General features: G+C 35.8%; 1 protein-coding gene and 1 pseudogene across 2 annotated transcripts; both read right to left on the reverse strand.

Annotated features, from left to right (window-relative positions):
• Nucleotides 1-731: 731 nt before the first annotated feature.
• Nucleotides 732-1,683, reverse strand: LOC308350751 (olfactory receptor 4P4-like; annotated as a pseudogene). Its single transcript has one exon. The product of its transcript is annotated as an olfactory receptor 4P4-like (transcript).
• A 9,076-nt stretch (nucleotides 1,684-10,759) lies between these two features.
• LOC308351604 (olfactory receptor 4P4-like) lies at nucleotides 10,760-11,689 on the reverse strand (the record flags this gene model as incomplete). The annotated part of the gene is made up of 1 exon (XM_080817401.1): nucleotides 10,760-11,689. The coding sequence occupies one exon, from the start codon at nucleotides 11,687-11,689 to the stop codon at nucleotides 10,760-10,762; it is 930 nt and encodes a 309-aa protein (XP_080673527.1).
• Between the last annotated feature and the right edge of the window lie 2,213 nt (nucleotides 11,690-13,902).

The following is a 13,902-nucleotide window of genomic DNA, read 5'->3' on the forward strand; positions in this document are numbered from 1 at the left end:
TCCATCAAACTCTGGAAGCAATCCAATCATTCCTCTGAGAAAACACAAGTGTTTGGGCAGAGAGAAATGTCCAGACAAATGGGAACCCAAACACAAAGCTGAAATTGGATTAAATTTTTTCAGGTTTTTCTAGGAATTATTTTTCATGCATCTCCTCTTCATGTTACGTACTAAGATGATTTGCCATTTCCTTTTTTTTTTTTTTTTTAAATTTACTTATTGACAGACAGAGATCACAAGTAGGCAAAGAGAGAGGAAGGAAGCAGGCTCCCCACTGAGCCAAGAGCCCCATGTAGGGCTCGATCCCAGGAACCTGAAATCATGACCTGAGCCGAAGGCAGAGGCTTTAACCCACTGAGGCACCCAAGTGACCCTAAAATAATTAATTTTAACAACTCCATTGCTATACAGAATGTTTCCTCATGTGGTCTAGCCACAAAACCTGAAATTTCTAATACAAAATTATTAAAATTTTATTTTTCCATCACAATTCACAGCTTATATAACATTGTCTTAACTATGCATATAACTGATTTTGTGCCTGTAAACTTGTTCTTACCATCTCAAAGTCTACAAAATTAACAATGTTTTATACTTATTTTTGTATGATTAAATTAATATTTCTCTCTAGTTATTATTAAACTCTTAAGTCCCAATTTCTGTCACTCATAAACGTGATATCAGTTAAGTAAGTACACTTTGAAATGGTTTCCTCCCTCTCCTATGTAGGTCTAGCTGGCCCTTTGTTTTGCTAAAAAGATGTTGAGCCCTGATGTTTCACACCAAGTATTTCTCATGGCCTGTTTCATCTCTGTATTTCTCAGTGTATAGATTAAGAGATTGGATAGGAGCAATGATGGTGTGAAACAGAGCAAATATTTTATCTTCAGAGAAAGTGGTTGGAGGTCGAAGGTAGGCAAAAATTGAAGGCCCAAAAAATAAAGCTATCACAGTGATATGAGACCCACAGGTAGAGAGGGCTTTGCGTCTTCCTTCAGCTGAGTGATGTCTTAAACTGAATAATATAATAATATAAGAAAAAAACAAAACCGCAAATGTCACTAAGGTAACCAGTCCTGAATTGACAACCATAAGGACACCAGTGATGTAGGTATCAGTACAGGCCACCTTTAGCAAAGGAAAAATATCACAAAAATAGTGATCAATCTCATTAGGGCCACAGAAGGGCAACCTGATTACCATAAGAAATTGAGGAAAGGAGTGGACAGCCCCACCAGCCCATGCAGCCAAGACTAGGAGATGGCACCTTGTCCTGTTCATGATAAACAGGTAGTGGAGAGGTTTGCAGATGGCAACGTAGCGATCAAAGGCCATGACTGTAAGGATTAAAACTTCAGTCGTTCCAAAGAAGTGCATTGTAAAGACCTGCAACATGCAGCTACCATAGGAGATGGTTTTTCTTTCCACTAGCAGGTCAGCAATGAATTTAGGTGTAATGCTAGAGGTATAGCAGATGTCCATAGAGGATAAGTGGCTGAAGAAGGAGTACATGGGTTGGTGCAAAAGAGGGCTGCATTGAATGGAGACAAGGATCAGAAGGTTTCCTGCCAACAGGGCAACATAACAGAATAAGAAGAGCGCAAAGCAAAATATTTGCATGTCCTGGTCATACGAAAGTCCCAAGAGAATGAATTCTGAGACATTCCTCTGGCTCTCCATGTGTTTCAGACCGGCATAGATTATAAACTGATGGGTTAAATATCTGAAAAGAAAAAAAATAGGAATCTGCATAAAAAATAGCAGCATGACAACAATACTATAAAATTTACCAAAAAGCAAATTGATATAATTGAGTACATATTATTTATTCCTGATACCTAGATTTATGCTTCTTTTTTATTTCTTTTATTTTAGAAATCTATTGTAAATAATTCTATAACAGGAAAAATGATGTCATTTTTTTTTCTAAGATTTTATTTATTTGTTTTTTTGAGAGAGAGAGAGAGTGAGTGCACAAGCAGGGGCAGGAGTAGAGGGAGAGGGAGAAGCAGGTTCCCCACCAAACAGGGGAGCCCGATGTGGGACTTGATCCCAGGACGGTGGGATCATGACCTGAGCTGAAGGCAGATGCTTAACGACTGAGCCACCCAGGTGTCCCAATGATGTCATTTTCAACAGTACCATCCATGATGATGGAATAATCAAATGTTAGGTTGATGTTAAAGAAATAATTTTATTATTATTAGTTGTATTAATTACATAAGAAAAGGACTATAATTTACATGATTTGAAAATTTTGCACACTTTAAAATGCACATGTTTATCCATAGGTGAAACTCTTTTTCTTTCAGGATGATCTGGGCAAATTCTGTTTTATTTGGGAGTTTATCCTCAGGAATGAAAATTTATTAAAAATATATCAGTTTGTGGAGTGCCAGGGTGCCTCAGTTGGTTAAATGTCCAACTCTTGATGTTGGCTCAGGTCACAATCTCAGGGTCATGAGATAGAGCCCTGTATTAGGCTCTGTGCCGGCTGTGGAGCTGCTTGAGATTCTCTCCCTCTCCCTCTGCCTCTAACCCCACCTCTCTCTCTCTAAAAAAAATTAATAGAAATAAAGAATTATCTTCCTTGCCCTGTGGACAAACACTATCAATTTCACATTTCAAACTAAAATATTATCAGGCACTTTAAAAGCAAATAATGTTGGAAACAGTGTAGCAAATAATCTGTCAATGGATTCAATTTGTAAAAAATTAAAGAGCCAATTTTTTTCATTTCTCCTATTTACATTTTACAAGCTAAACAAAAATTGTTTTAAATTAATCTAAATTTGTGATGGCAAGTGAAAAATGAAAGATAAAAATAAATCTCCCAAGTATATTTACACTGTTTATATTTCATGACTTTTCCTTTGAACTTCAGTATTTTATACATGATCTAGTGAATAAAATTCAACAAAAGAAGATGATACAGAATGTAGCTCCAAGAGAGATTTGTTTCAACACTCAGTGACTAGACGTTGAATGGATCAAAGATTCACAAATCTGCATATTTCACAGAATCTTGAGACTTTATTTATATACAGAGATAGAGTGTAAGATAGGCGGAATATACTCTGGGAGCTGTTTTAGCCAACACCAAGGAATTAAATGTCACTCAATGAAATGCAGACACTACAGCACAGTTTTCACCTTTATGTAACCTGATGTAACTACCATTTCTGGTCACCCTGGGTGAATATTTTAAAAACACAGAATGCTACTAAAGCAAAGTTATTTAGAAGTTATCAAATCCACCAAAAACTCAAAACCTATGACTTTAACATCATTTTAGAGGTAACTGGTGTAACATTTTTGAACAGTATATATTATAAGAAACTCATTCTGTTTTAATTTATCATTCAACTCTAATTTCTTCAAGAAGGAAAAAAGTCCATCTGTTTCTACTATGACTTTGGTACCAGTATCAGACTTCCTCGCCTCTCTCTTGTTTTTAACAAAGCAAACATAATTATCAGTTCACAGTGTTCAACAGCGAATGCTACTTAAATAGAGGTTAATACTTTTATGATTCATTGATCAATTTTCTCCTTACCTTATTGCAGCCAGTGCTGATTCCTAATTTAGGAGATGGCATACCGTTTACAGAGAGATGTGTTTGCCTAAAGCAAATTGACTCAAAGTTAATTGTTAGATAAACAACTTAGAGTGGACATCACCTATATATCCAAACCCTGGGTTTCCAATAAAAGAGATGGAGATCAAGATAATCTAGGTGGTTCAGCATCAATATGTAATATCATGTGGAGGACAGATATCTTGATTCCCACTCAGTCCAGAGCTTCAGCCCATGCTTGTGGGCAGTATGAGATGATAGGGTGACCTGCAGACAAGCAGTGAGAAAATGTATTTTGAATTCTCATCTCATTTATTTAAAAAAAAAGTGTATGAGATGCCAGATTACCGATCACCTAATCTACGTTTATGACTACTTTGAGGGATATATTTTGCAGTTAATATAAATATGTGGTCCAGCATTCTTGATTCCAAATCATTTTGAAATAATTTTTCATCAGTTATAGCAATGTGCCATCCTTCTGGTAGGATTCTGACTCATTTTCTAGATTATCACTGATGATTCACCCATAATAGCTCTTAAACTCTCATCCTGATATCTGAGGGGAAATGCTATTATAATTACTGGTGTTAGCTGAAGTAAAAGGGATATGTGAATGCAGTCCGTGACAGATTTATTAGGATTGAAACATGTAATATATCCTTGGCCATATTTTCTCAGTTTGTCAAGTAATTGAAATTGTAAGTGATGAAAGGAAGACATTTATGCATTCTCTGGTTGGGATCATGGAACAAGAATGATATAGAAACATGGAGAAGTATAATAACTGAACGGGGAACTGTTTTGCTTCCAGTTGTTTTTTTGATAGCAATAATGATCTAAATATAAAAGGAAAACAATTCACCTAAATACTTCCAGTGGTCAGAGGTTTGATATTAAGTAAAATGTGTCCTCATATATGCTTTATTCCCCTTTAATTATGGTTATTTAAAATAGATGAATAGTGTTTAAAATCTGAATAATCTGGCCAATGTTCAATGAGAAGTCAGTTACCCAGGTTAAGCAAAGACAATACCCAGTTTTCACATTAACGTTGTTTAACGCCTTCCTTTCCTATACACCAATAATATTTAAAAAGAACTCAGTAAACAAAATTAACTTTCTCCCTTTCCATACCATTTATGAATGTTGAGATTATTGTTAACTGCTTAAAACTTCATAGTCCACATTTATAGAATCCATAAATTATTATATAATTCAGACTATAATGAAGAATACCAAAGCTAATGTGGAATGCCCCAGTTTTGTACATAGTTCAAAGCCACATATTAGCTTCCTTTTACTTTTTCAAGTCAGCAGTCTCTGAGATTGCCATGTACACACCTGTAACCAACCCAACAAGGAAAAAAAAAACTAAACAAAACAAAAAAAACAAAACGTCACAATATATATTAATGAGGTTGACCATGATAAATTGCAGTTTGGAGCAATCTGGTAGTAAAAAGAATAAAAATTAATCTAAAAATTGTTTGTCATTGGGGACTTAATACTAATCACTGGCCTGTAATTTCCCTGCACTATAAAATACAATCAAACTATTATTTTATTTCTTTGGTTGCATTGCATAAAAATTCTGCATTGTGTATTGATTGTGCTATTTAGATAATAAGAATAATTGCTCTTAAAGTTAAGGTAGAGTTTCGACCATCAGTTCAGATTTTCTCTTAACGATATCAGAATATGGCCCATGATAGTTCCAATAATTCAATCAGATAAATCTAGTCCATTTTAGAATGACAGTTTTTTGAAAGGTAGACAATTACTCATCATTGGGACATGCAATCATAAATTGGGCTATTCCTTCATAAGAATATAATGGAAAATAAAAAAGCACCAAAAAGAGACTCAATAAATTTCACCGAAACTTAAAAATTCATTAAGTTCAACTCAACCGTTTTTGTTCTCAAGAGGAATTCCACTCATGAATAATGCACAATAAGACTATAGTTAGTAAAATTATTTTGTAGTAATCACGTTATCTTATGCTGCTAGAGAAAATATGGTTTAAGGATGGAATTAAGTGGAATAAATTTAAATAGCATATAACCACCCCAAAGCACAGTTGGTGGAGCATTCTCCAATGCAAGTGGCATGGTTAATTCATGGATCATTAGATCTCAGTGTCTGTAAGATTGGCTTTAGGTGAAATCAGGAGAGCACCCTCCTGAGGTACTCACTCTGCTGATTCTTTTCAGTATCTAAAGATAAAATAAAATGCAGACATTTACAAACCAATTATTCAAGCATATTTAGGTTAATTCTCTAAAATTATTTTGAGAATCTCAACATGTCTTAGAACACTTTATATATTTGCAAGGGGAGTAGAACTTAATATCCATTGAACCATCAGGGATGTAATAAGTGGATTTTAAGAAAGAGAGAAAGAAAGAAAGAAAGAAAGAAAGAAAGAAAGAAAGAGAGAAAGAAAGAAAGAGAGAAAGAAAGAAAAAGAAGGAAGGAAGGAAAAATATTAAGTATTTTGAAATTCTTGCAAAAACAAATATACACTTTAATACATTTAGGTATTTTATACCAATTGCCGAAGGAAAATTGATTCAGAAGAGCAGAATATAACATACGACAACACAAGAATTAATAGGTCTTTGAAACTAAGAAATTATATTCCCAGAGGCATTTCTGAACAGATCTTCACTGAAGGCCTCTGTGTTGCTCTCCATGGTATTGACTCAGGGGCCTGTGGGCAATTTCTGGATATAACTTTACTTCTCATCTTTTTTTTTTTTTAAAGATTTTTATTTATTTATTTGACAGACAGAGATCAGAAGTAGGCAGAGAGGCAGGCAGAGAGAGAGGAAGGGAAGCAGGCTTCCCGCTGAGCAGAGAGCCCAATGTGGGGCTCGATCCCAGGACCCTGGGATCACGACCTGAGCCGAAGGCAGAGGCTTTAACCCACTGAGCCACCCAGGTGCCCCAACTTTACTTCTCATCTTTGTGTTGGCTTGTGTCAAGCACTTTCTCAGGCGGCTCCATAATGTTCTACTCAGAGCAATTCCGAAATTCTGCCTGACTTGCACTCATCTTGCTTTCTGAATTTAAATAATACAGCATGGAATAGCATTAGGGTAGTGCTGGTTAAGATAGCATTCACTGAAAACAAAAACATACATTTACTTGGGCAATTAAAATGACTAACTGAGAGATACAGATTCAGGTAGAAACCTAAATTGTGTTTCCAGGAAATCAAAGAGAAACAGAGTTATACAGGTGAAAGGCTATGAGTGTAATTCTCATTCAGGTCCTCTATGTAAAACAGAAATTGGAATTAGGGTTACTTGGATTGGTTGGGGTAATATGCAAATGAGAGTCTGGAGCTCCTTTAGAAGTAAAAGATGCAATCATTCAGGTGTCATGGCAAGGAGGATGTTAAGTCCAGGATGGGGCTTGCAACTTTCTGAAAGTTTCAGAAATCTTCATGGGTTCTCTAATGGGGCCATGCATAAATTCTTTCTCAGTTATGAACTCCTGATCCTATTAAAAACAAAAACAAAAACGAAAACAAAACTCTCTTAAGTAGGCTTGCTTGCTTCGTTTTGGAAATTCCTTTTATATTAGCCTCAGAAAACTCTGAAATGGAGAAAGACAAAAAGAAACAAACACATGCAATACAGTTTAATATGTATAACTATCTAGAGTAACCTTCATGGGTAGAGTAGATAGATCAATAAAATAGTGACCCACCATCAAGACTGAAACCAGAGTTATTTATTGCTAGGGACTAACAGTGATGAAATAGATGGGTGAGGAATGGAGGACAGAAGAAAAGGAAAGATAAAAGAATAAATAATCCATTCTTGATATACATACTAGGGTAAAAAATGTTATATCATTAAGTGAGAATATAATAAAATATGAGGAGAAATCAGTATTCAATGCCCAGCAATTCTGTTTACCATTTGTCCTGGGCCAATGTAAGTTCATTTGTATGGGTTATTTGGTTCAGCCAGAAATGTACACATTGATGTTCAGGGAACAGATGTTCCATCATACACAAATCGGTATATAAAAAATTTCCTAGGGACACCTGGGTGGTTCAGTGGGTTTGGTCTCTGCCTTCAGCTCAGGTCATGATCTCAGGGTCCTGGGATCAAGCACCATGTAGGGCTCCCTGCTCAGTGGAGAACCTACTTTCCCTTCTCTCTCTGCCTGCCTCTCTGCCTACTTGTGATCTCTCTGTTAAATAAATAAATATAATCTTTTAAAAAAATTTCTTTATACAGTTAAACTTAAGGAGATTAAATATTATAGAATCTTATCAGATACAGAATAATAATAATAATAATAATAATAATAATCAATTTATCAAGACATTATTTTGTGTTTTAAGTTTATTGTATCATTGCATCTCCCAATAGTGCATCCTGTGAGTTAAGTAATGTTAGTTCTCTGGTTCCAATAAGAATACAGTCCTCTAGAAGTTAAAAAGATTTGCCCAAAGAGCTACTAAATAAGAATAAGGAAAAGAACTGTGTGCCTTCTATGGGTGAAAGGAGCTGGTTTTTATATATTTACTACTTGCCTCCTTCTTGGAAAGTGTAGTAACCCTGAGGAAATAAGAGATTCTACTATTTCAGAATGATGGACATCAGAACTCTGTGTTTTACTGGTTGTCCATTTCTACATAATGCGTGTTTTTGACCGAGCTTCACTCAGACCTTGTGTCAATACACAGGAGATAGTTGGTCATAAGTCTACCAATAACACACACAAACATATCAGGATATGCCTGAGAGATGTGTACAAGTACCTTACTTATCACCTCAATCCCTGTATTTCTCTCAGTTCATATTAACTCACTCTTCTGAGAATTGATTTTGTTATATTTTTCTTCTTTTCTAATTCTCTTCTAAAACCATTTGTTTTATGGGTTGTATGAACTTATTTACAAAACTGAGATTTCAGGTATTTTTGAAGATATTAGGTATTGTTCTATAGGCTGGAAAGTGAATTCTAGAGAGAACAACTTACAAGTGGATCACTTATTCAGGTTCAATATATTTTTGGTGGACCTACTTTAGAATATTTTTATTTTTTTTTGGCCAAAAAATATTTTACAGATTCTTGAGAAAAGAAAACAAATCAGAAAAGATTTTTGTTTTGTTGTATAGCATTCTTTTTGATGGGAAGAATATTTCCTTTGACCCATCCTGAAAACCCTCAAAACCCAACATACCACACACATAGAGACAAAAATGATGACACCTACAAGGAACAAGTATTATGATTCTATACTTTTAAAAATAATCCAAATATATTTTTTTGGAAAATTAATAGGTTAAACCAGGTCAAACCAAACTATACTAGACAGACTTAATTTCTTATGAAATAGGCAGAATGTTTTCCCTTGATATTCCATAGGTTTTCATAGACCCATGAAGGGAAAAAAAAAAAAAAAGTAATTAGCTAGATTTGTGAAAAGTTTTAAGATCAGAAATGCAAAAAGAAACTTTTCCTAACATGAAAGACAAGCATTATCTCATTTATGGTTTTACCTAGACTCCTTCTTGGCTGTGGAGTAGAAGTAATTTAATTGAGAAAACTGTGTGTGGAAACAATACAGTCATCCTGCTGAGAAGAGGCAAGTGCTTTGGCAGAGAGAAATGTCTACCCAAGTGGGAACCAAAACACAGAGCTGACTGGGTTATCTGATTCAAAATACAAGGGGTAAAAGAAAATTAAAATAGTAGCACCTCTAAATGCAGAAAATAATTAAAAAGACACACTAGGTGGCTGAGAGTCTGCCACTTTTCATTCGTTCCCTGATAGCTACATGAAATGTAGGTTGAATTTTTAACCTTTCTGACATTTCATATTTTATTACTAATTCATGATAATTCTTAGTGTAAGGGGAAGTTCTGGATATGTGAGAACAAACTATAAAGTCAATAAAAAGAGAAGATAGATTATTTGACTTTAATTCATTAATTGTTTATTTCTTAATTTGTGTGGGTTCATTGCTAAAAAATGGATAAAAGAAAATAAAGATATAGTGCATCTTTGACTGAGTTGACTCAAACCAGGAAAACAGAAGAAAAAATACTACTATGGGGCAGAGGATTATTTTAAAAAGAGTAAATGTACAGTTTTATAACAACAAAAGAACAGAGAAAAATCAGAAATACTTCTGGTCTATCCATGAATTGGCAAAACTTCTGGAAAAAGAAAATGTCAGGAGTGTGACTTAGATTTAAGACATGAACACTAACGCATAGTGGGGGCAGCATTTTAAGCAGGAAAGATAGAAGAAACAGTCATAGAGCTGACAGACTTTAGAGTATGTTTGAAGAATGTGGACTTTTGAGTAGTTGGTTGAAAGCATCCTAGCAAAGGGAAAAAAAAAATGAAGAAAGGTAAGGGAAGAGGAAAGATATATAACGTGTTTCCAGTAGCCATATGTCCTAGCAAAATCTTCACATGTGTTAGCCAAAGTACTGCTACAACTTTATAAAGTACAATATTATGCACTTCATAGATATGTGAAAAATGAGAACGCATATATAATTAAAGTAAATTGCCAAGACCCGGAGATGAAAATGTACCAGAGTCAGTAATCACCCAGCTATCCCTGAACCCCCAACCTGTCATTGTAACACCATAATTTCTTCCAATGTAATGCCTTCTGAGATTAGCGAATTTGTCCAGGACCAATTTTGATGAACAACAGAGAAGTTTGGATTTTATTTAAGGAAAATAGGGTTCCATCTATATTTTTGGAGAGGGCTGTGCTATGATTAGGCATGTGTTTTAGAAAGAGATTTCCAGCATTCCTCAAACCCATTCAACCACATCTGCCACTAGATGGAAACTTTAGCATGCAGAGTGCAACCTGAACTACAGTTACTTGTTTCTTTGACTCTTAAAATGTTAGACATCATTTAGTCCAACTCCCCAAAGAAAGCTATATATCTTCTACAACATCTCAAATAATAAGTGCTCTGGGAACACAAGGTCAGAAGTAAAATAAATATCATCTTTACCTGAATTTTTTTTAAAGATTTTATTTATTTATTTGACAGAGAGAACACAAGCAGGGGGAGTGTCAGAGGGAGAAGCAGGCTCCTTGCTGAGTAGAGAGTCCTATGCAAGGCTTGATCCCATGACCCTGAGATCATGACCTGAGCGAAGTGAACCACCCAGGTGCCCCTACAGGAATTTTGAATGTGCCATTTTAGGCCACACCTTACCCATGGCGATTCTCATTTCCATGTTTCTCAGGGTATAGATGAGAGGATTCAGCATGGGGGCAATCACAGTGTAAAACACAGAGACTTCCTTATCCTTGTTCTCACTCCCGGCAGGTAGAACATAAACATAGATACAAGGCACAAAGAATAAAATGACCACCATTACATGAGAGCTGCAGGTTGAAAGAGCTTTGCATCTCCCTACAGAGGAGTGTGTCCTAAGATTGTATAATATGAGAATGTAAGAAGCTACCAGGACAAGAAAGACAGCAACCACCACCATTCCTGTGTTTGCAGTCATTAAGATATTAACAACATGAATGTCTTTGCACACCAGTTTTAAAAGAGGCTTCACATCACATATGTAGTGATCGATCTGATTAGGACCACAGAAAGGTAAATGGAGTACAACCAGCAGTAGAGCGACCGAGTGCCAAAAACCCACACCCCAGGCCATGAAGACCAATGTGTTACACCTCTGCCGGTTCATGAGGACCATGTAGTGCAGGGGCTTGACAATGGCAACGTAGCGGTCTAATGCCATGGACACCAAGATGAATATCTCCACGCCCCCCAGCAAGTGGACAGTGAAGAGCTGGGCCATACAGTTGTTATAGGAAATGTTTTTTCTTGCTGCGATCAAGTCCCTGATTAGCCTGGGGACCACCGTGGAGGTGTAGCAGAGATCCATGAGGGAAAGGTGACAGAGAAAATAGTACATTGGTTGTTCGATTAGATGGCTGCAGATGATCGTGAGTAAGATGATAAAATTTCCCATTAAGATTACCAAATAACAAAGCAGGAACAAGAGAAAGAATAGTAGTTTTAGTTGCTTATTTCCCCACAGTCCCATGAAGAGAAATTCTGTGACATTGTTCTGATTTTCCATGTGGTTGAGGTGATTCCAGAGACACAAAAGAAACATAATTTATCTGAAATAATAAAGAACATATGACATCTTTAATAGCTTTTTAAAGTTTTGTAATATTTATATATTGAAAAAAAAAGATGTAGATTATAGAGACTTTGTAACAATCTTTCAAATCCTTTCAGATCAGGGGTGCCTGTGTGGCTCAGTCAGTAAGCATCTGTCTTCATATCTGGTCACGATCCTACGATCCTGGGATTGAGCCCCACATCAAGCTCCCCACTCAGTAGGAAGCCTGCTTCTCCCTCTCACATCCCCTGCTTGTGTTCCCTCTCTGGCTGGGTATCTCTCTATCAAATAATTGAAATCTTTAAAAAAAATTCTTTCAGATCAAAGGCATCATTATATTTTAAATTATATTTAATAAACACATGTTTTATGTCTGAAACTATTGTAAACATTTTACATGCACTTAATTCTTAGCAACCCAATGGTTACTATTCTGATACTCTTTTCACATATGGGGAAACAGAAAGATAGATTGCTTCAGTTAATTCCACTAAATCATTAAGGCATTAAGTAGCAACCTAAGATATGAACCTGTATCAGATGCTATTTCCATTCTCTTAACATTTATGCCACATTACCTACTGAACAATGGACTTGCAGCTGTTTTCCACCATCTTAGGAGATAGGGTCTTACTCCATCTCTGCCATTAACTACCTGTATGACTTTAAACAAGTCTCATCCCTTCTCTATGCTACATATCATTTATTTGTGTTTGTTGCATGTGGTTGTCATATTTCTTTTTTATTTCAATCTTTTAAATTTCTTTTCAGTGTTCCAGAATTAATTCTTTATGTGCCACACCCAGTGCTCCATGCAATGCACGCCCTTCATAAAACCCACCAATTCTAGTTGGTTGACATAGATGATAAAATTGGTTTCAGGTACAGAATCTAGTGATTCATTTCTTATCATACAACACTCAGTGCTCATCACAAGTGTGCTCCTTAATACCAATTACCCATCCATCTAGCCCATCTCCCTCCAACTTCCCTCCATCAACCCTCATTTTGTTCTCAGTAGGAAAAAAGTCTCTTATGGTTTGCTTCCCTCTCTCTCTTTTTCCCCTTCCCCTATGTTCATCTGTTTTGTTTCTTAAATTCCACAAAGGGGTGAGATCATATGGTATTTGTCTTTTTCTGGCTGACTTATTTCACTTACCATAATATACTCTAGCTCCATCCACATTGCTACAAATGGCAAGATTTCATTAATTTTAATGACTAATATTCCACTGTACATACAGGCCACATATTCTTTATCTATTCATCAGTTAATGGACATTTAGGAACTTATATATAATATCCCAATCACACAAAATTTTCCATATACCCAGTAGAACTAAAGGTATATTCTTGAAATAAGGACAAAATAAAGGCTCTGAATCAAAGCAGAGATTAGTTGACAATTAGTTGGTAATAGTTTCAGTAAGTCTTCTTTTTGACAGGTTTGGTCAAGATTCAGAACATGGAGAGGCAGGGAAAAAAGAACTGGGACACAATCTGGAATCTGATTATAAGATGCCCAGTCTGTTATAGCAGCTTATTATTATATACAAGCTTTCCCTTTTTTCTAATCATTTTAAAGACACAGTTTGAGGTTGCTGTTTAAAATGCTAGAAGCACTGTGGAGAGCTAGTTATCTTCTATTGACATATTGAAGAACCCAAGGTGATTAAAAAATGTCCTGCCTGTTTAACCATGCCGTTAAGCAGCATAGCCACTTAGATGCAGTCGACCTCAGAGCAGAGAGTGACTAGGTTGAGCCATCACCTTTTACCTGTAACCAAATGTGTGCCACAGTGGACATAATTTGCCCAAAATACTTAATGTCAATGAATTTTTTTAATGGTGCCACTGAAGGAAATGGATGATTTAATGGACAGATTTCTAGTCTAATGATCATGAAGGTGAGCCTCCAAGCTCTTATGTCTTGTTACCTTTCTCTTGTTAGCGCAGGAAAATTCATTCTCCCTGATCCTCTTTCTTCAGCTGGTATGGAACCAATCATATGGGATCTGTCTGTCCTGTTTCAAGGGCAAAATAAAGTTTATTTAGGGATATAAAATATAGATGCTTATGATTCTGATATGATTAAGTCTGAAGAAGAGTCCTTCCTGAAATGGAAAGGAACAAGTCGTTGTATAAGAAGATAGTTATCAGTACTT

This window comes from Martes martes (genome assembly GCF_963455335.1).
Source record: "Martes martes genome assembly, chromosome: 10".
NCBI classification, from domain to species: domain Eukaryota; kingdom Metazoa; phylum Chordata; class Mammalia; order Carnivora; family Mustelidae; genus Martes; species Martes martes.